This window comes from Nycticebus coucang, chromosome 13 (assembly GCF_027406575.1).
Source record: "Nycticebus coucang isolate mNycCou1 chromosome 13, mNycCou1.pri, whole genome shotgun sequence".
In the NCBI taxonomy this organism is placed as follows: domain Eukaryota; kingdom Metazoa; phylum Chordata; class Mammalia; order Primates; family Lorisidae; genus Nycticebus; species Nycticebus coucang.
Window position 1 is genome coordinate 16307958 of NC_069792.1, and position 22226 is coordinate 16330183.

The following is a 22226-nucleotide window of genomic DNA, read 5'->3' on the forward strand; positions in this document are numbered from 1 at the left end:
TGACACTGCAAAGAAATAAAGAAAATAGTCAAAAAGGAATCCTGGCTCGGTGCCTGTGGCTCAAGTGGCTAAGGCGCCAGCCACATACACCTGAGCTGGTGGGTTCGAATCCAGTCTGGGCCCACCAAACAACAATGACGGCTGCAACCAAAAAATAGCCAGGCATTGTGGTGGGTGCCTGTAGTCCCAGCTACTTGGGGGTGGGGGGTGGGGAAGACGGAGGCAGGAGAATCACTTGAGCCAGGAATTGGAGGTTGCTGTGAGCTGTGATGCTACAGCGCTCTACCTAGGGCCACAGCTTGAGGCTCTGTCTCAAAAAAAAAAAAAGAAAAGTAAAAATATAAAAAAATATAAAGGGAATCCAGAAGCAAATTCTAAGAATATACAGTAATTTTATATAAGATAAATATAGGACTTAAAATCTGTTGAGGAAAGATTATCTAATAAATAATGTTAGATTAAGTTGTTGCTACCTGGAAAAACATAAAGCTATATTATTCCCTTCCTACTTGAAAATAAATTACACATGAAATAAATATTTAAACATAAAAAATGAAAGGATGAAAATATTAAAAGAAAACAGGACTACATTAAAAAAAAACTTAAATAAGAAAGGCCTTTCTAACTGTTCTATAAAATCCAAAAGTCACAAAGTATTGATAAATTTGGCCATTCAAAAGTTAAATTTATTTTTACAAATCAACATATAAAAATCAATAAAACTTCTATATGTTGACAGTAAGCAATCTGTCAACCAGAAACCAAGAAAGTAATCCCATTTAAAATAACGACAAGTAAAATAAAATACCCAGGAATAAATTTAACCAAAGACGTGAAAGATCTCTGTAATGAAAATTATAAAACACTAAAGAAAGAAATTTAAGATACAGAAAAAATGGAAAGATACACATATTTGATGCTCATGGATTAGACGGTGGTTCTCAACCTTCCTAATGCCGCGATCCTTTAATACAGTTCCTCATGTTGTGGTGACTCCCAACCATAAAATTATTTTCGTTGCTACTTCATAACTGTAATTTTGTTTTTTTTTTTTTTTTTTTTTTTAGTTTTTGGCCAGGGGCTGGGTTTGAACCCGCCACCTGGTATATGGGGCCAGCACCCTACCCCTTTGAGCCACAGGCGCCCCCCCATAACTGTAATTTTTCTACTGTTATGAATCATAATGTAAATATCTGATATGCAAGAGAACCCCAAAGGGGTCGCAACCCACAGGTTGAGAACCGCTGGATTAGAAAAATCAATAATTGTTACAATGTCCATACTACCCAAAGCAATTTACAGATTCAATGCAATCCCCATCAAAATACCAACGACATTCTTCACAGAAATAGAAAAAGCCATCATATGTATATGGAACCACAAAAGACCCAGAATACCCAAAGCCATCCTAAGCAAATAGAACAAAACTGGAGGAATCACCTTACCTGACTTCAAATTCTGTAGGCTACACAGCTAAAGTAACCCAAAAGCGAGGTGCTGGCATAGGAACAGACACACAGACCAAGGCCACAGAACGCAGAGAGCAGAAGTGAAGGTGCCTAGAACACACCGTGGGAAAAGCACAGTCTCCTCAATAACCGGTGCTGGGAAAACTGGATTTCCACATGCAGAAGAAAGAAACTAGATCCTTATCTCTCATCACATGCAAAAATGTAATCAAAATGGATTAAAGACTTAACTCTAAGACCTGAAACTATGAAACCACGAAAAGAAACGATGGAGAAATTGCTTCTGGTGTGGGCAAGAACTTCTTGAGTATACTCTCAAACCACAGGCAACAAAAGCAAAATTGGACAAATGTGATCACATCAAGCAAAAAAGCTTCTGCACAGCAAAGATAACGATCAGCAAAGTGAAGAGGCAACCCTCAGAATGGGAGAAAATATTTACCAACTGTTCATCTGACAAGGGATTAATAACTAGAATATATTAGGAGCTCCAATAATTCAATAGGAAAAAAAATCAAATAATCCAATTAAAAGTTAAGTTTGTTTTTTTTTTTGTAGAGACAGAGTCTCACTTTATCACCCTCGGCAGAGTGTCATGGCATCACAGCTCACAGCCCAACCCCTGGGCTTAGGCAATTTTCTTGCCTCAGACTCCAAGTAGCTGGGCCTATAAGTGCCCACCACAATGCCCGGCTATTTTTTTGTTGCAGTTTGGCCAGGGCCGGGTTTGAACCCACCACTCCTGGTACACAGGGCCAGCTCCCTACTGACTGAGCCACACAGGTGCTGCCCAAAAGTTAACTTTTTTTAAGAGATGCTGGGGTCTTGTTCTGGGCTAAAGTGGAGTCACACATTCACAGTTCAAGGGACTCAATGGGCTTCAAATTGCTGGGCTCCAGTGACCCTCCTTCCTCCATCTCAACATACTCAGCTAATTTTTTCCTTATTTTTTTTAGAAGCAGGGTCTCACTATGTTGCCCAGGCTGGTCTCAAACTCTTGGCCTCAAGCAATCCTCTCACCTCAACCTCCCAAAGTGGTGGATTACAGGCATAAGCCACCACACAAAGTTAAATTACAAGGGTAAAATATACCATAAATAAAGGCAAACCTCAAATCAAGAAAAATGAGTTCAACAGATATAACACAAAGCTAATCTTTCTGTAGTATATTTAAAAGATATTTTAAAAAATATCTTACAAATCAATTAGAAAACAATGAATAATACAGTAGAAAACAAGTAGAATATAAACCACAATTCACTGGGAAAAAAATCCCAATAAACATAAGAAAAGATGCTAGATTTCATGAATGAGAGTAATACACATTAAAGCAATGGGATTCCATTGCTACATATCAGATTAAGGGTGTTCTTCCTCCACAAAACTCTGGCATAAAATTTATACCCCCTCAATACAGACCTATAGATTTCAAGGAAAAATAAGGTTTTCTTACTATTATTCTAAAGAAAATTTATTTTATTTAAAGCTCTCAATAGGATTTAGCATGCAAAACAATGCACCAAAATCATTTATATCCTTAATGCTATCATTTAAGAGAAAAATATCAATTAAAACAAATTCATGTATTCTTTTTTCCCCTCATTTTTTAAACTTTATTCAAATTAATATGAGGGTACAATATTTAGGTTACATTGTTCTTCCTTCCAGGGTAAAGTTCCATTTGTGTAAGAGCCCTACACCCAGGGGGCAAGTTCATGTGGTCTTAAAAAACATTAGTTTGGGGCGGCGCCTGTGGCTCAAAGGGTTAGGGCGCTGGCCTCATATGCCAGAGGTGGCAGGTTCAAACCCAGACCCTGGCCAAAAACGGAAAAAAAAAAAAAAAAAAAATTCGCTCATGAAATGTAAGAGGAACAAAAATTCCCATCAGAAATTGGTTGTCTTCAGAGACTGAAGGAAACAGAGATAAAAAAGTGGCTTCTCAACACATATCTTTGTACTTTTAAAATTCTGTATAGTTATTACATATTAAAAAGTAAAATACTCTACTACAAAGAAACCTATAAGGAAAAAGCATGACCTCAAAACCCAAGGGACCAAACCATACAGAACATACTCCTGGCCTCATGGCTCAAGTACCTTCCACCAACAGAACATGCTAAGGAAGCTTCCGGCAGTGTTTCTTGGGAAACTCTGCTGGAGTCAACAGTTCACATAGTATTAAAATGCACAACTCACATCTGCTGTGCCAACCCCCTCCCAGGACATTTACCTTTATTAGATTACAGGTCTCACCTTTATGTAATATGCCTAGTCTAGGGGTAAAGTTGGTAGCCTATGGCAATAAATATTCCTATTAGCTCAAATATAATAATGAAACTACAGATAGCATTATGCAACAGTTTTTGTCATGGTCAATACCTAGCAATCTCTTAGTGTCCAATAACAACTTGGATAAATAACTTGTTAAATTTTAAGCTGTTATCTCTAAACTGTCCTCTTTAGGATGGTTGGCATTATTATCTTTTTTTTTTTTTCTAAAATGGGCACTAATTAGAAAGGCAAAATGTCATTTTATCACTTCACATATTAAGAACTGCAAAAGGCTAATATCAGCTCTCCATTAATAAAACAGTATTAAGTTGAAAACGGGGCAATGGACACAATCTGAATTATACTATGGCATACTCTATTGTTTTTCTTTGAGACAGAGCCTCAAGCTGTCACCCTGGATAGAGTGCGATGGCATTACAGCTCACAGCAACCTCCAACTCCTGGGCTCAAGCGAATCTCCTGCCTCCGCCTCCTAAGTAGCTGGGACTACAGGCACCCGCCACAATGCCCGGCTATTTTTCGGTTGCAGCCGTCATTGTTGTTTGGCAGGCCCGGGTTGGATTCGAACCCGCCAGGTCAGGTGTACGTGGCTGGTGCCTTAGCCACTTGAGCCATAGGAATAGAGCCAGCATACTCTATTTTACTGGGAGGGTCTGTATTAATTTATTAAGCAGAAGAGGTAGAATTTAATTTTAAATATATATTATCAAGTTAATTGGGGGAGTGCAAAATAGTCAAGTTATTCTATTCATTATACAGTACTAATTTAAGTAAGGGTCATCCATAAATATTATACTTAGCTTTAATGCAATATTGAACCACAGATAGATCTTATATAAAATATATCTAAATGAGACTAAACCTTTTTTAAAGAACAGACTTCAATATATCGGAACCCATCAACGAATACATCCTGAGTGATAATTTATTCATCTACCTCCTTAAGATATAAGATTAAAATGAATATTATTAAGTTCTCTCACTAAGCAATCCAGGTATAATACATCTCAACTCTGGAAAAATACACAATAAATTCTGAATTAAAACAATAAAAATTTGGGCAGCGCCTGTGGCTGAAAGGGGTAGGGCGCCGGCCCCATATGCCAGAGGTGGTGGGTTCAAACCCAGCCCCGGCCAAAAACTGGAAAAAAAAAACAATAAAAATTTGACTTCCATGTTACAATCATGTTTTAAAAAATAAATACGTGTACTTTATACACCAAGACTGCTGAATACGTAACATACATTTCTTTAAAGATTACCATTTTAAAAACCATATACTACAATTTTATTTTTAATAAAAGAGTAAAACAAATTTCATCCCAATCTTGTGCCACACTGTCAGTCATGAACCAGTCTGAGCTATCACCCACGTTTCCACCTCACCTCACCAGTGAATGGAAATAACTGAGAAGCTTCTACTCGTGACTTTTCTAATTTAGCCATCCTGGGAACAGCTTGTAAAGCAACCTAGTATAGGTCAAAACATGGGCGAGGCTGAGCTAATGAGAAACTGACAGCCGTAGCACAAACAAGTTAAACTGTAAGGTTCCAAAGGATCCCCTGCCACACTAACCGTGGCTCTGCATGCCCTGGAGAGAAGGCTCTCACCTTCAATCAGGGTGAATCACTTTGAAGGTTAATGGCAAAAGGTGTTAAAGTTGTTCCCAATATTAGTTAATACGTAACTTTTAAAGACAGACGTGTTTTCAAACCTAGCAAAGATGCTAAGTGCCATTTATTTTATTATGCTAAGTGCCATTGTTTTTATTTTATTCAAGTTTTCCACTAAAGATTTATTGGGCAAAAGCAAGTGTATTTCCCTCACACGGTAAAAGTCATAATACATTAACCAACATTTGCTGTGCCCCTTCTCCTCGGGGCCAGAAAACGCTCCAAGTGCTTTCACACGAAATCCCACGCAAGCCCCACAAGACCTCTGGAAGGCAGGCTTTATTAGTCCCACTTTCCAGATTTGTAAGCTGATGGGTAAAGGGTTTAAACACAGTAACGCTAAATAAAAATGTTGGCAACTTTACCACAATTTTGTAACACAGCAGAAGATGAAGCCCAGCTAAAGTTCTGAAACTAGTTTTCTCTGATAGAGCAAAATGAGTTTTTCAGAGCTTATTCATCTTACATGTGCTAGATAAACGTGCTTGTGGTTGAATGTCTCAAGGATTCGCGTACTGCACTGATCCACCACTCAGCACCCTTCCCCTTCTTTTTCCCTCTTTAAAATTTTTTAACATAAAATATTAGCATTCTTTTTGTTCAAAAATGTAAGTTAAGTTTTTGTTGGGCATTAAAAAAAAGTAAAGTCTCTGAAAATATCCACAACCACAACTAATGCATTATTAATAATAACTTGACCTTCACTCAGTCACTCGGCAAGTCGCTCCTTTAAAAACAAGTAAATAGCTGTTCAGGGCAATAAAATTAATTCTTAACTTTTAAAACACAAGGGTTTTTCTTTTTTTTAAGGACATTGTTTTTCTTTAAGAGACTTCTTCACTAAGAGGAGCACTTCAAGTAAGCGTCAATTATGCTGAAAACATTATGCTTAAGTGTTTAAAAACTACACAGCTGAAATTAAAATCATGCTTGTGAAAGAAAATTAACTTTATAGAAACTTTATGTTGCTTAGTAAACAGTGATAGCCTTATAAATATAGCCTTCGGTTTCTTAATATAGAAAGCAAAAAGCTGCATGGTGGATCAAAGACATAATTATTTTAACAGATACATAGAAAAATAATTTCAAGTAGTATAATCTTAAATGCTCCTTATTTTAGCATTACGCCCTTGTCCAGATGGCAAATGCCTAGCTAGCAAGCAGGCTATTGAGAATTTCTCAAGCCTGATGTTTAGAATTCAACTTCAAAAACAACATATATATAAAATCTTACACTTATATAATGTAGTATAGTAAGGTACATATTTTAGCAGCAGCAAGACCTTAAGAGAGAACATAATAGAAGGTGGTTTTTAGTTTTTACAAAGTTTGTACTTGTTTGAAATCTTTAATAATTACCCTGTAAATATGTTACTAAATTCTCTAAGAGAGAACATTTAAAATATGTATACCAAAAGTCTAAATTGTTTAATTTTATAATCTTAAAAGTTAAATTTCTTTAAACATAAAGCCTTCAGTATGGGAATAATACTAAGGAAAGATGCCATAAAAAGCCCTTAGGGGAGGAATGTCATGTAAGAATATAAAAATTATAAGTAGTAATTTTAAGCATTTCAACTCTTTTAATCAGAGAAATGAAAACTGTGGCAAAAGGAGAGTGAACTTGTCCAGCTATTTCATTCCTATCAAATCTGTAAACTAAGAATCCTAAGAATGAAGATAGCCTACCTTAGAGGTGATCCACCTGATAAGAACCAAGGCCAGACACCAGATCAATGCAATTCCCATTGGATCAATCAAAAACCCGCTGCATAATCTCCGTCCCCTACCAGCAGGCAAGGAAGACTTTTTAGGAGCCTGATAAATAACCAGCTGTCCCGAGGCAAAAAAGAAGGGACAGAGACTGCCTTCCAACAACGATCACCTGACTTCTCTGAGAATGCACTACCCAGCCAGCCTCCTTACTCAACGCATGCTTAATGCCACAGCCCCAGGGCTGGGTGGAACTGCTTGAGTAAAGATGGCAGAGAAAAAAAAAACTCAGCGAAGGCTGACCTAACCGTCACACAAAAGATAGACAAAAGACTCAGGCCAGCCCCAAACACTTCTGCAGTCTTAACAGTAAGAGACTGCCTTTGAAACAACCTACACAAAATGTTTGGCAGTCCTAAAACTTTCCTCATTCTTTTCACATATACCTGTCTCACAGGCAAAATGGCCCAGCATTTAAAATTATTAATGCATTTTACTCCATCTGCTCAATTTTTAACACTGAATTTGTTCAACTTATTATTTCCTGTGGAGTTAAGATTACTTTAAGAATGTCAGAGGCGGTCAGTATGGTATTTTTTGTGCTACTAATACTTAACATTAAAATTCACTCATTTTGGCTTTACTGACAAAAGTCTAAAAGTGCATTTTCACCTAATTAAAAGTACATTATTTTCAAGCCCTACTTGCAATCTGGCTTCTATGGTATTTTGGGCACACTTCTTGTTCTCGGGGCTGTGACTGAGCTCTCTGGTAACAAAGTGTGCCTCTATCCATCCTCCTCAAGACATGCCATAGAAGCTAGCAGGCCCCAGCAGGTAAAAGCAGAGAAAAGGCCTTTTATGAAACTTTCATTCAAGTATTCAGCTAATATTTATTAAGCTGCTATTATGTACAGGCCCTATTCTAGGCAGGAGGAATATAACCATGGAGGAAAAGCAGACACGCCCTGGCCTTTATGGTGCGTGCAGCTGAGTTAATCTTTGATGAGTAAAGCTACAGCAACCAAGCTTAAGGATGCCCAGGACTGGACAGAGCAGCAGGGTTTATCTTCGCCCAGTACTCAAAAGAAATGCTGGAGGTCATCTGTAAGAGGCCCGCAGCCTGGACCAGAGGCTAACCTAGCTTTGCGGTCATTCTCTGCCACTGCCGTCTGGGCTGCACACTCCGCCCACTGCTTCACCCAGGGATGCTTTTCATCTCATTTTCACACTTCCCTTTGAATCAAGTGCTCAAAAGAGTCACGTTTGCTATTTTTGGTATAGTACTTACAGAATCAGAATTGAGACACGGACTAAAAAAAGAGACAGTAAGAAAGGCAGCCCCCAAAGTTCTCCCATTTAAATGAGTTTCTGCTGAGATTATTTCTCCCATCTCAAAACTCCACTAGGCTTGGAGGTAAGAGCCCAGGTTTCTTTCCCGGTTGTACTTCCAAGAGCTGAGTGACCCTGGGCAAGTCACCGCCTCTCTGTGTCCTATCTTCCTCCCCTCGATGGGAGTTAAATGCTATCTGTGAAAGACTAGCTAGCTGATAGCAGGCTCTGAATAGATTTTAGCTGCATCAGAATTAACTACTACTGTATTGAAGACCTAAGAATGATAATGATCTAAACACTAGTTTCACCTTAACTTTACCTTGCAGTCAAACGGTCCATGAGAGAAACTTGAGCTATGCTTGCCAAGTGGCCTGAGAAACCTTCTCTGACCCCTAGCAGAAGAAGCTCTTGGCTTTCATTTGCTGACACGTGAACTAACAGGATGGCTCCCTAATATGGTTCCCCAGCATCCACTCAAAATTTCTATTATAAATCTGACACTGCAATATGGAGATAACAAGACAGGTCCTCCAACATCAGAAAGTTTCCTATTAGAATGGAAACAGCCATTAGGTTTAAGCCAAGGTCATAGAGTCTTTGTTGCTAATGACATATTGACATTAGTCAAATCTTAGAAAAGTCTTAGGCAAGACGGTTTTTCTTAAAGCAGTATGCCCAACCCTCTCAATTGGTCATGAACCTAATGGCTATTATTTTCTTATTTTGAGATACGATATGTTTAGTACTAATTATCTTGTTACTTGTCTTCTCAATAATAATAAAGATTCAATAAGATGACAAAAACAAGAACTGTTGTCAAATTACTATCAACTCTTTTACAATATTATGTATATTTCTTAGAAAATTCTCCTAAAAATTAATCTTTCTAGAGTCAAATCATGTAATTTGTTATTTCATGAAGAAAGAACTGACTCTTTTATACTAATAACAAACGTATTATTTTACATTAACTGTTTTCGTAGTTGTTTCCAATCCTCAGTGAAACATGGAAAAGGAACAATAAATCAGTTGACTATTTTAGAAAAAAATTAATGCACAGAATACAGCTAAACTTTAAAAACAGAATTTGATCCTATAAGAAAGTAGAAAACTTTTTACATTTCTGGGGTTTATAAGGCTAATAATACCTGAAAAGTATTATAGTATTAAAAGTATTTATAAGGCTAATAATACCTGAAAAGTTAAGTTAAAAGCAGATCTCACTATTTTATGAGTGTGATTAATAGAGAAAAGGTGTGACTTTGATCATTGTCTCTCAGAGGAGTAAGCCGAGAGCAAATTTTATCCCTGGGGCTCTCTGCCACCCACAGGACACCTGTCAATCTTGGCAATAGCAGTTAGCTACCCATATAGAGACTTAGCATGTCCCTCTCCTGACCAAATTAGGATAACCTCATCTGCATTGACATCAGTGTCTATAATTTTGGAATCTTGTGGACAGAAATAGCTTATCACGGAGTTCTTTGTACGAATATAGTGTCTGTGGAAAACTATAATCAAATTATGGGAAAATGTGAACTCTACAGTAAAAACCCTCCAAGTGTGCTTTTATCATTTTGAATTCCAGCCTATTTTAATAAATAATAAAGCAGAGTAGATTTTTTATTCCTTTTACTAAAAACCAGGGCTGCTTATTCTTCTAAGGATGTGAATTTCAAGAGATATAAAAGAAAAAAAATTAAGCTTCCATAACTAACAAAAACAATTGTTTAAAAGCTAAAGTCCCGTGGGAGTTTAAACAGTCGATTAAAACCTTTCTGTCATACTGAGTTATAGCTCTGAATTGAGATTTTGACATATGGCTCAGCACCCATAGCACAGTGGTTACGGCACCAGCCACACATACCCAGGCTGATGGGTTTGAAACCGTCCTGGGCCAGCTAAACAACAATGACAACTGCAACAAAAAAAAATAGCCAGGCATTGTGGCAGGAACCGGTAGTCCCAGATACTTCGGAGGCTGAGGCAAGAGAATCATTTGAGTCCAAGAGTTTGAGGTTGCTGTGAGCTGTGATGCCACAGCACTCTACTGAGGATGCCACAGTAAGACTCTGTCTCAAAAAAAAAAAAAAATAGATTTTGCCATAAAGTATTCCAATAATTGATGAAAATGACATGCGATTTCTCCTGGTATGTGGTGTAAAGAAAGTAATAAAAATCTTGCCATTTTATAAATATTCAAGTCTTCTGGTACAGAAAACATCATCTTTATGATACTTATAAGAACTTAAGAGATTTACCGACTGAACCACTATTCATAACACTGTACAAACTATTGGCCAGGTGCGGTGGCTCATACCTATAATCCTAGCATTCTGGGAGTCCAAGGCGGGGTGGATTGTTTGAGCTCAGGAGCTTGAGACCAGCCTGAGTAAGAGCGAGATCTGGCCTCTACTAAAAATAGAAAAGCTAGGTAGACATTGTGGTGGTACCCTGTGGTCCCAACTACTGGGGAGCTGAGGCAAGAGGATCTCTTGAGCCCAAGAGTTTGAGGTTGCTGTGAGCTAAGACTCTACGGCACTCTACCCAGGGCAACAGAGTAAGACTCTCTCTTAAAAAAGAAAAAAAAAATTAAAAAATAATGGAAAACTGTCAAAAAAACACATTGGCAAATGTTGCTACAATTTCCAAAAAGAAAAAAAAAAGTTGTGTAGATCCCACAACTGTGAAGTTCGAACACAGAACGGAACAGAAAAGGAGTGCACAACGTGGGCGCTGTGAGTGCAAGGCTGCTAGGATGAAAGGCCAGGAGGGTGTCACTGGCATGGAAAGACTGCACAGAAAGCCTCTGGTGACGTCCCTAAGAACCGGCAGAGCAATGTGAGCCCCACACCACAGCCAGCCTCACTCCTAGCTGACTGGACAAGCCTACCCAGAGATAAAGTACTTGGATGGAAGTAACGTGGCCTTCACTTCTTCCCATGAGTGGAAGAACTCTCGGGGTGACTGACAGAACTCTGCATTTGAGCTTGTCTTGTTCCACAGTTTATTTACGGGAGTTTGCGTATAAAACACAAAGGGCAAATCAGCATGCTAAGTTACAAAAAATCAATTTAAAACAAAGAATTAAGTCTGCATTTTGATGCAAAATAAATTACGTACACAGAGAACAACAGAAATAAGTGGTTGAGTATCCAAATGAAGGATGCTCCACTATCCTCAATACAGGCCATGGTTCGAGTGAATTCAGTTCTGAATGTCACGGAGCTACATGACATTTTTAAATGCAGAGAGGAATACTATATAAAGAATAGTTTTACAACTGAGGTGTTTACGTAAAGAAATTAAAAAAGGGACAGAATAGGTGTTAAACTGCTGTAAGAGAAAATATCCTAAGGAGAAGTTTAGCTTTATTGTGGGAAACTGTAGAAGACAGAAGTAGGACCAGTGGGCACAAGTTTGTGGAAACAGAATTTGACTCAATGTTACTTTTCAGACTTTCTACTCTTAAAACCACTTAGATTGAAAGGGTCTGCCTCAAAGTAGCCTCTGTCCAGCAGTTTCTGGGGTAGGCGAAAACAAATGATATTCAAGATCTGTCAATTCTAAGAGTCTACAATACTCTGACAGCTCATAATTCCTTATAGGCCAACAATTTTATTTTTAAACTGAAGGAAAATTCAAACCAGATTCTTCCCCCCTCCCCTTTTTTTTTGAGACAGAGTCTCACTATGTCACCCTCGGTAGAGTGCTGTGCTGTCACAGCTCACAGCAACCTCCAACTCTTGGGCTTAAGTGATTCTCTTGCCTCAGCCTCCCACGTAGCTGGGACTACAGGCGCCCGACAATTTTTTGTTGTTGTTGCAGTTGTCATTGTTGTTTAGTTGCCCTTGACTGGGTTGGAACCCGCCAGCCTCGGTTGTATGTGGCCAGTGCCCTACCCACTGAACTACAGGCGCCACCTCAAACCAAATTCTTAACAAATTTTTCATCTAGCAATTTTTTTAAAAAGGCAATCACAGCTCTGTGAAATGGGAACTGTAAAATAAATATTGTTTTTCCGTAAATAAAAGATAAATAAGATTATGTGAAAAATACATCTTCTTCAATTTAATAATGAAAAGAAGTCTTTCTAAGAAAGCTACTGTTATTAAAGGCTCTTCAATGAATAGTCCATCTATCATCATACTCCATGTGAGACCCAGGACATTCACTTCCTCAAATCGACCATAGCAACTGATTATTGGTGTTTATACTTTTTACTTTATTTTATTTTATTTTATTTAAAGACAGAGTTTCACTTTGTCGCCCTTGGTAGAGTGCTGTGGCCTCACAGCTCACAGCAACCTCCAGCTCTTGGGCCTAGGCAATTCTCTTGCCTCAGCCTCCTGAGTAGCTGGGACTACAGGCGCCCACTACAACACAGGGATAGCCTTTTTCTTTTGGGTTGAGATGCGGTCTCAGTCTTGCTCAGGCTTGTGAGATAGGACAAATTTTAAAAGAAAATTTCTAAATAAGGATGCCAACTGTTAATAATTGTTTCCCTCTCCAAACTAATCAGAATAGAAGTACAAAAAATTTCTGAGGTACACTTGAAGCACTTTGAATTTAATAGTGCTATTTCACCTCCACGTGTAACAGTGTAAAATAGAGACAGAATCAGAGTCAGAGAGAACGTGTGAGTGATTGATTTGGGGATCTTCACTGTGTTAGGCACTAGGGATAAAACATCAATGTGAGTCCTTGCTCTCACATACCCTAAGTTTTTGTGGCGGCTACAATCAGTAACAATAACAATAATTACAATTACCAGCAAATGTAAGGTGCTTGTACCAAGTGTGACATATAATCCAAGATTTGGTAGCATCAAAGAACACTATCAGGAAAAAATGACATGTAATCAGACTATTCAATGATGAATGAGAGTTTAGTCAGGCCCAAATAGTAGGGAATGCGCAAATTATCAGAGGTGGGAGAAATCTTGGCTAGTGAAAAATATAAACAAAGTTCAATAAGTTATAAGGTAAACTGGTCCAGCCCTTCCATCAACAACTAGAAAGCTAAGCTCTCAATATAAAACATAGGCAACACTGTTTTCAGATGTTGGACAAGTAATGCAGGACTTTGAATCCTGAGAAGGAAAAAAAAAAAAAAACCACTGTGAGACATACAATTGCCCAGGTTCCTTCTTACAGACAGCTACCAAACTCAGAAATGGAACACAGTAATTCTGCAGAGCACATCAGTCTCACAAAGCAAAAGACATAAAGACTAAAGTTCAGGGAAACCGAGGTACCTGGAGATGCATCAGATGGCTCTGCAAGTAATTAAATTGCCTTTCAGATCAAAATTCAATACTTCTTAAGAAGAACAAATCAAAAATTACAAATTAGGAAGGTAAACAAAAAAAATGTGACCTCAAACTGGGGGAAGGGAGGAGGTTCAGTCAAGAAAAACAAACCCAGAAATTATCAAGATAATGGAATTAGTAGGCAAGGACTTCAAAAATGTATTTGTAAATATGTCCAAAGATTTAAAGGAAAACATGCACATAATGAAAAAAAAAATTAAAAAATATATCATTCATAGCTAAAAAAATAATATCTACAATAAAAAATTCACAATTGGGCTTAACAGCAAAAAAAAAAAACACAAAAAACAATAACAGCCCTACATAAGAAAAGATCAATAGAAATTACCTTCACCCATGCACAGAGAGAAGAAAACCCAAAAAATATTAAGTGGTCTTACATAGAGTAAATGAACTCCCAAAAGAAAGGAAGAAGTTAGCCAAAAAAATGACCAAAATTTCTTCAAATTTGATGAGTATCAATCCACATGTTAAAGCAGCTCAATGAACTCCAAACACAAAAAACACCAAGATATATAACAATCAAATTGCTAAAAACCAGTTGATACCAAAACCAGACAATGACATTATAAGGAAACCATAAACCAATATCCCTTATAAATATAGACACAAATATCTTTTTCTTTCTTTTTTTTGAGACAGAGCCTCAAGCTGTCTCCCTGGGTAGAGTGCTGTGTCATCACAGCTCACAGCAACCTCCAACTCTTGGGCTTAAGTGATTCTCTTGTCTCAGCCTCCCAAGTAGCTGGGACGACAGGTGCCCGCCACAATGCCCGGCTATTTTTTGGTTGCAGCTGTCCTTCTGTTTGGCGGGCCCGGGCTGGATTCGAACCTGCCAGCTCAAGTGTACATGGCTGGCGCCTTAGCTGCTTCAGCCACAGGCGCCAAGTCGACACAAATATCTTTTAAGAAAATAGTAGTAAATCAAATCACTATGACATGTGGGGATTATCCTAGGAATTCAAAATTGATTTAATATTTAAAAAATAAATGTAATTCAATATTAACAGGATAAAAAAAGAAAGATCATATCAGTTTATTTGATAAACAAAATGCATTTGACAAAATTCAATAATTATTATGATAAAGTCTTAAAAAACTAAGAATAAAAGAAAATTTCTTTACCTGGTAAAGGACACTTACAAAAACCCTACAGCCATCCTCATACTTAACAATAAGACTAAATGCTCTTACTCTAAGATCACAAACAAGGGAAGAAAATCTGTTCTACCGTTTCAAGATGGTATTGAAAAGTCAGAATACATTAGACAAAATAATGAAACATAAGGCATGCATTGAAAGAAAGAATAAAGCTGTGACTGTCTATGTGCAAAATTCTAAAGACTCTACATAAGAGCTACTAGGACTAATTAAATTTAGCAAGGTCAATATAAAAAAATCAACTAGTAAAAAATAATTATAAAATGAAACTTTAAAAATACCATCTGCAATAATACCCACCAACATAAAATTTAAGGATAAATTTAATAAGATATTTGCATGATCTGTACAAATAAAACTATGAAATATTTCTGAAAGAAATTAAAGACCTAAATGTTGTTAGGAAATTGAATTGCGTCCCACCAAACGATACGTCAAAGTCCTAACCCCTGGGTCCCTATGAAGGGGATCTCATTCAGAAATAAGGTCTTTGCAAATAAAATCAAGTTGCGTGTTGGCATACTGGGTTAGGGTGGACTCTAAATACAATATGACTTGTGTCCTTACCAGAAGTGGAAAATTTGGACACAGACACGCAGGAAAGAAGGCCATGTGAAGATAGAGGCAGAGACTGGGGTGATGCATTTCTAAGTTAAAGAATGCCAAGGATTGCTGGCAACCTCTACAAAGAAGCTGGAGGAGGCAAGTTTCTCCTGTGAGCATGGCCTTGCTAACATCTTGATTTCAGACTTCTAGCCTCCACAACTTGGGAGTACATTTCTGTTGTTTTAAGCTACCCCGTTTCGTGATGTTCTGTTTTGGCAGCCAGAGCAAACATAATAGGTATATGTTCATGGAATGGAAGATGCAATATTATTAAAATGTCAATTTTTCTCAAATTAATCCATAAATTTGATGCAATCCAAATTAAAATCCTAGCAGGCTTTTCTGTAGAAACTGACAAGCTAATTCCAAAATTTACATGGAAACACAAAAGCCCTAGAATAGCCAAACTTTTTGGAAGAAAAAAGAAAGTTGAAGGATTCCCTCTACCTGACTTCAAGATTTATTATAATGCTACAGTAACCTAGTGTGATATGTACATAAAGACAGACGCATAAATTAATAGAACTGAAGAGAGAGTTCCCAGAAAACCCCTACATCTGTGGTCTACTGATGCTCAACAAAGATACCAAAGTAATTCAAAGGGAAGTACAGTCCTTGTAATAAATGACACTGGAAAAATTCTATGAACATATTTAAAAAATGAACCTCAGTACTCAATCTCATGCCACACAAAAATTTAACACAAAGTGATCCTAGAGATGAATGTGAAGACTAAAATCATAATATCTCTAAGAAAAAATATGAGAATAAATCAATGATCTTGGGTTAAGTAACAATTTCTAGACACAAAACACTAATCATAAAAGAAAAATGTTAACTGGACTTCATAGTAACTGAAAACTTATAAATAAAATACATTTGACAAATTTGAATTTTGTCAAAGAGCCCCCTGTTCTTCAAAATACAGTGGTAAGAAATGAAAAGAAAAACTCACAGAAAATACCTGTGATATGAAGTCTGACAAAGAACTTGTATCTAGAATATGTGTGTGTTGATACATTTTTTAACTCAGAACAATAAAATAACCCAATAAAAATATGAGATAAATATTTAAACAGACAAGTTACAATAAAAAACATACAAATACCCAATATGTCTATGAAAAGATGCTGGACAAGTTTAATCGCTGGATAAATGCAAACTAAAACAGCAGTAAGATACCACTGTATACCCACAAGAACAGCTAAAAGCAAAGACCAGCATCTCATGTTGACACGGATGGAGAGCAATTTGAACTCTTCTGTTACTAAAAATGTATATCCAAAGAAGAACCTGAATGCAAATGTTCCTAATAGCTTTATTCATAACAGTTAAAGCTGGTAACAACTGATGAACAGATAAATACATTGTCGGGTACCCACACCATGTTACACAGTAATAAAATGGAATGAGCTGATACGTGTAATGACATGGATAAATCTCCTGCTTAAGTGAAAGCCAGGAATAAAAGCAGCACTCTGTGTGGTTCCATTTACACGAATTTCTAGAAAAGGCAAAATTAATCAACCATGATAGAAACCAGGTCAGTGGTTGCCTAGGGTGACACCCATAGCAAAAGGGCCCAAGATAACTTCTGGGGGTGACTGAAGAGTACAATATCTTGATTGGGGTCTTAGCTGGAAGGGTGTACATATTCATCAAACTGTGTGTGAATTATACCTGTTAGTTTTCAAAAAGAGGGGCAAAATCTACATCACTGTCACACCCAAAGCAAGTTTAACAGAGTTTAAAGTTACATGGGAAGGATGAGGGGGTTGAGCCTGGAGAAGTAATAAAAGGCTGACAACCATGTTAAGGAGTCAGAATTGTAGGCAAAAATAAAGGGAAGCCCCCAGAGGTTTTACCTAGGAAAGAAATACACAAATTGCACTTTGGAAATAATACTCTGGGTCCGAACATGTGGAATGGATTAATGCAATGTAAGACTTCAGTTCACCGGGAGATCTGAGAGAAGCAGTGATGGTCCAGATGAAGGTGGCAGATAGGGGAATAGAGAAAAGTGGTGGGATTTAAGACGTTGATTCCCTTTGATGTTTCAGGAGAGGTTAGTGCCTGGGATATCTAAGCGGAAACGTCCATTCAGTAGCTGTGTACGTGGGTCTCAAAGCCTTGAAAGAGAGCTGGGTTGGTGAGAGGGATGAGAGAGCAGTTCTCTACTAATCAAGACTGAATGGTAAGTAAGATTACCCAAGGAGATAGAAGATAGCTCAAACCAAAACCTTTGGGCATGCAGACAGCAGAGGACTGGCATGGCAAACAGCCCCAACTTACAAAGATAAGTAATATTCAAACTGACAGCAGCCCCTCATGCTAGCTGCACACAAATAGCATTCCTCTCCCTTTCACACCCCAGTAAGGTTAAAGACAGAAAGAAGCCATTTTCAACACAATATAGAAAGCAAGTGACAAGGCCACTGCTCAACAAACATGAAACTGAACCCCTTTGGGGGCTTAAAAGTTTCTTAGAGAGCTAGGTTAAAGAACATTTGGTTCAAATCCTCTTCACATCCCCAATCTGCTCCTTTAGTACCTTCAGAAGATGAAAGCAAGCTGTTGTAGCTAATATTAAAAATTATTTTATCTAGTTCTGAAATGGACACTGATTTACAAGAAATTGAGAATACACATAGCACTGTGGGGGGCAATGGTCCAGCTGGGAGGGGGGCTGAGGCAGGAAGATCCCCAGAGCCCAGGAGTTAAAGGCCGTACCGTGTTAGGATCACACCTCTGACAGCCAATGCATCCCAGCCTGGGCAACGCAGTGAGACCTCATCTCTAAAACTAATAGTGGCAGCTAACCAAGGGAAGACTATTTACTAAGGAGGATGAACGAATCTGTTTGGCAAAGTCTCTAAGAATACCTCTATTTCCAACAGTAGACTAGTTGGGAGACCCAACTCAACCACTGAAAACAACTAGTAGTCTTTTTACAACATCATGGGTAAATGGGACAAAAAAAAAAAAAAAGACAAAGCCCAGGATCTAGCCAAAGTATAGAGCACCATTTAGGAACTATTTCTAATGGAATACAATGAGCAATTATTCTTACATTCTGCATTCGCTTAACAAAAACAGCTTCATTCAAATCACGCACAGTATGACCACCATCAGCTAAGGAGGACATGACACAAATTTATGAAAGCTGACAAAAAAGAGAGTCATCTCTTGGATTTGCTGCTGTTCTGATGAACTTAATTGCAAAGGATACTAAGATTAACTGTAATGCAACTTAAGGAGCTCTATCTGGAACAATGTATTAAAAGCAGTTTAGTAAGGTTCAGAAAAAAGGCATTTTTCTCTTAAATTACCACCATTTGTTTACATTTAATAAAATGAAGAGAACACGAAGCTGTCTGTATTTAGTATAGGTAATTATAATGCTTTGTTTAAAATAGAATAGCTGAGGAATCAAGAAAGCAAAAATAACTTAATTTGCATTGAAGTACATGGTACTTCTTGTTCAAAAGAAATGCATATATAATGAGCACTCTACAAAGAAATTTAAAAGCTAATCTACATCATCTAACATCAACAAAACTTTCTCATTAAAAGATACTTTCTTTGTAGACGGGGAAAATAGAAGAGAGGCTACCAGAGGTTGCAGAGAGGGGGGAATCTTGAGTTATTGCTTAAGGATGACAGAGTTTCTGTTTGGGATGATGAAAACGTTTGAGAAATGGATAGTGGTTAATAGTTGCATAACAAGGAATGTACTTAATGCCACCAAATTATACTCTTAAGAGGGTTAAAAAGGTAAATTTCATGTTTGGTCCATAATGTACAGGAGAAATATTTTCATGTAATTCCTTAAAAAAATTGGAATTCCCTTGTCTGAAATGCATGCAAGCAAATATCCTCTTAAACTTGGGCGGGGGGGCACTGGCTTTGGTTCCTCTTATGACTGATTCAAATCCAAGGTTTACTCTTCATAGCCATGTTTTTTTTTTTTTTCTTGGTACATTGTTCTATTTTCAATATTATTTCTTAGCAGAATGGTTGTTCTGTTTTGGTGCATATAGAACTGGCTTATTCAATTTTAATTACTGCTTAGGCCAATATAGGGTTTTAAAGACTAAAATCATAAAAATAATGAATTTTAATGTAGATTTATATAGATTTAAATGGTTTTCTTTTTTCTTTTCCATCTATTTATTTATTTGGGGGGGAATTCATTGATGGTACAAATAATCAGGTTACAATGATTACATTTGTTAGGTAAAGTCCCTCTTATAATTGTGTCCCACCCCCAAGAGGTGTGTCACACACTGTGACCCCGCACCCCTTCCCTCCTCCCCTCTGTCTGTTCCCCCATTCTCCCACCACCCACCATGTACTAAGTCATCAATTGTCCTCATATCAGAACTGAGTACATTGGATTCTTGCTTCTCCATTCTTGTGATGCTTTACTAAGAAGAATGCATTCCACCTCCATCCAGGTTAATACAAAAGATGTAAAGTCTCCATCTTTTTTAGTCTAGTCATGGATTCTTGATACAAGTTACATTTGAAGCCTCAATTTTCTTCACCAGGATAATGAGAAAGTGCTTGGACACAGTTGTTGTCAGGGTTAAAACAGATAACGACAGTCTTCACACAGATAATCCAGGATCATAACCCAGGTGTTCTTATCCAGTTTTCTAGTAAGTCCAAATAAGAAGTCATCAACTAAAATTTGCAAAGAGAGCTGGGCTTCAGACAGGGATCTGGGAGTAATCCTCTACTAATCAAGACTGGAGGGGAAAAGGATTACCCAAGGAGAAAAGAGAAGATGGCTAAATGCAAAACAGAATAGGCCCAGCAGGACAAGTAACTGCCTTTGGTGATACACATAGCAAGGATTTGAGTCAAATTCTTTAAATTTTTTTTTTTTTTAAATTTTTAATTTCGGCTTGTTTGTTCATTCTTCTTTATTTGAAGTACTCTTTTTTTTTGTTAATTTTCTTCTTCCTCTGGCGATGCTCTTTCCCGTTGCCACCCCAGGAACTGGGATTACAGACACCCACCACAAAGTCTGGCTGTTTTTGATGTTAGTAGAGACGGGGTCTTACTCTGGCTCACTGCTGCTCATACTGGTCTCAAACCTCTGAGCTCAGGCAATCCATTGGCCTCGGTCTCCCACAGCCCTGGGACTACAGGCGTGAGCCACCAAGCCCCGCCGAGTCAAATTCTTTCAAAGGGCCCTGGTATCCATTTAATCTAAATTTCGATGAGACAGGCATGGAATTTTAAAAACAAGTAAATAAACAGATTCATCATTAAGTAAAAGTCTGACCATAATGCTCCCTCTCTTCCTTCCTTTCCTCCCTCCCATGTTTTTTTTGTTTTTAGACAAGGTCTTAGTCTGTTGCCCAAGCTAGACTACCATGGCATCAGCCGAGCTCATAGCAACCTTAAACTGATGGGCTCAAAAGATCTTCCTGCCTCGGTTTCCCCAGTAGTTGGGACTACAGCTCCACACCACCACATCCAGCTAATTTTTCCTATTTTTAGTATAGATGGGGTCTCACTGTTGCTTAGGCTGGTCTTGAATTCCTGAGGTCAAGGGATCCTCCCACCTCAGCCTCCCAGAGCATTAGGATTACAGGTTTGAGCCACCACAACCAGCCAACAGTCCCCTTGTCAAATTCTGGTTAGCCAGTACTCATGATACTTAATGGTAATAGTCAATTTTCAGTCATCTGCATCAAAAATTAAGCATGCAGTTAATGATGTTTAGCCCATCAGAAATATGGTTTCAGAGTCTAAATCCCAATTTCACTCTTGTCAAGAGACGAGGCATGGCTGACATAAGGAGCTTAATCTGGAATATGACAAACCCCTTTAGTACCAAAATAGTGTGCACACCCCCCACCCCACATGACAGGCCTTATTCTTCTGGTATCCTCTAAATGAGAAAGCACAAAATAACATCATTGTGAATTCATGAGTTTTTTAAAAATGGATTTTAATTAGGTGGTGCCCGTGGCTCAAAGGGGTAGGGTGCCGGCCCCATATGCCGGAGGTGGCGGGTTCAAACCCAGCCCCGGCCAGAAACTGAAAAAAAAAAAAAAGAAAAAGGATTTTAATTAATTAATCAACAGTATCTATTTATATATGAAAAGCACTAATACATATGTGCACCATACTTTTTTCTTTAAGTTTACTGCTTGAAATACACGTAGACTCCCTCGACTATTTCAAGGTTCTCTTGGAATTTGTCACTATCATTTCGGAACCACTGGACACAGAATAATAAGGTTCTTGGCATGGTGAAAACAAACCAGCAGAGGCAAGGCCTGTGTGAATACACACCCTGGGGTCCCAACCCCCCACCCCCACACACCCCTAGAGATGACATGTGGCATTCACTACACCAACGTCTCTAAAAAAAGCTGACACAGTTCAAATATGATAAGAAAAATCTATATTATCAAAACTAAAAAGGGGACACACCCCAAAGCACAAAATATGTAACCCTTTCATCAAATTGCACCTTAGACTGTGGTCTAAGTCTCCTCCCTCCTTCCCTAGACTGTGGTGTATTTTCTACTACAAAGAAGATACAGACTGCCATTTTTAAATTGCCTCTTATGACACAAATTTAACCCTATTATCTCATTTTTTACCCCTACACTTACTCTAATT

At 37.9% G+C, this 22226-nt stretch overlaps 1 protein-coding gene across 6 annotated transcripts in view; it reads right to left on the minus strand.

Moving 5' to 3' along the window:
- The window catches only part of PDE7A (phosphodiesterase 7A), a 125733-nt gene that overhangs the window by 55490 nt on the left and 48017 nt on the right, over positions 1-22226 (minus strand). Inside the window, exon 1 of one of the 6 annotated variants that reach the window (XM_053558642.1) lies at positions 7125-7328. The exons of the other annotated variants lie outside the window; for them this stretch is intronic. Within the exon in view, the coding sequence (XP_053414617.1) occupies positions 7125-7184 (60 nt within the window). The 5' untranslated portion in view covers positions 7185-7328. Of the gene's footprint in view, positions 1-7124; positions 7329-22226 lie in introns of those variants that run through there. 6 annotated transcript variants of the gene reach the window in all.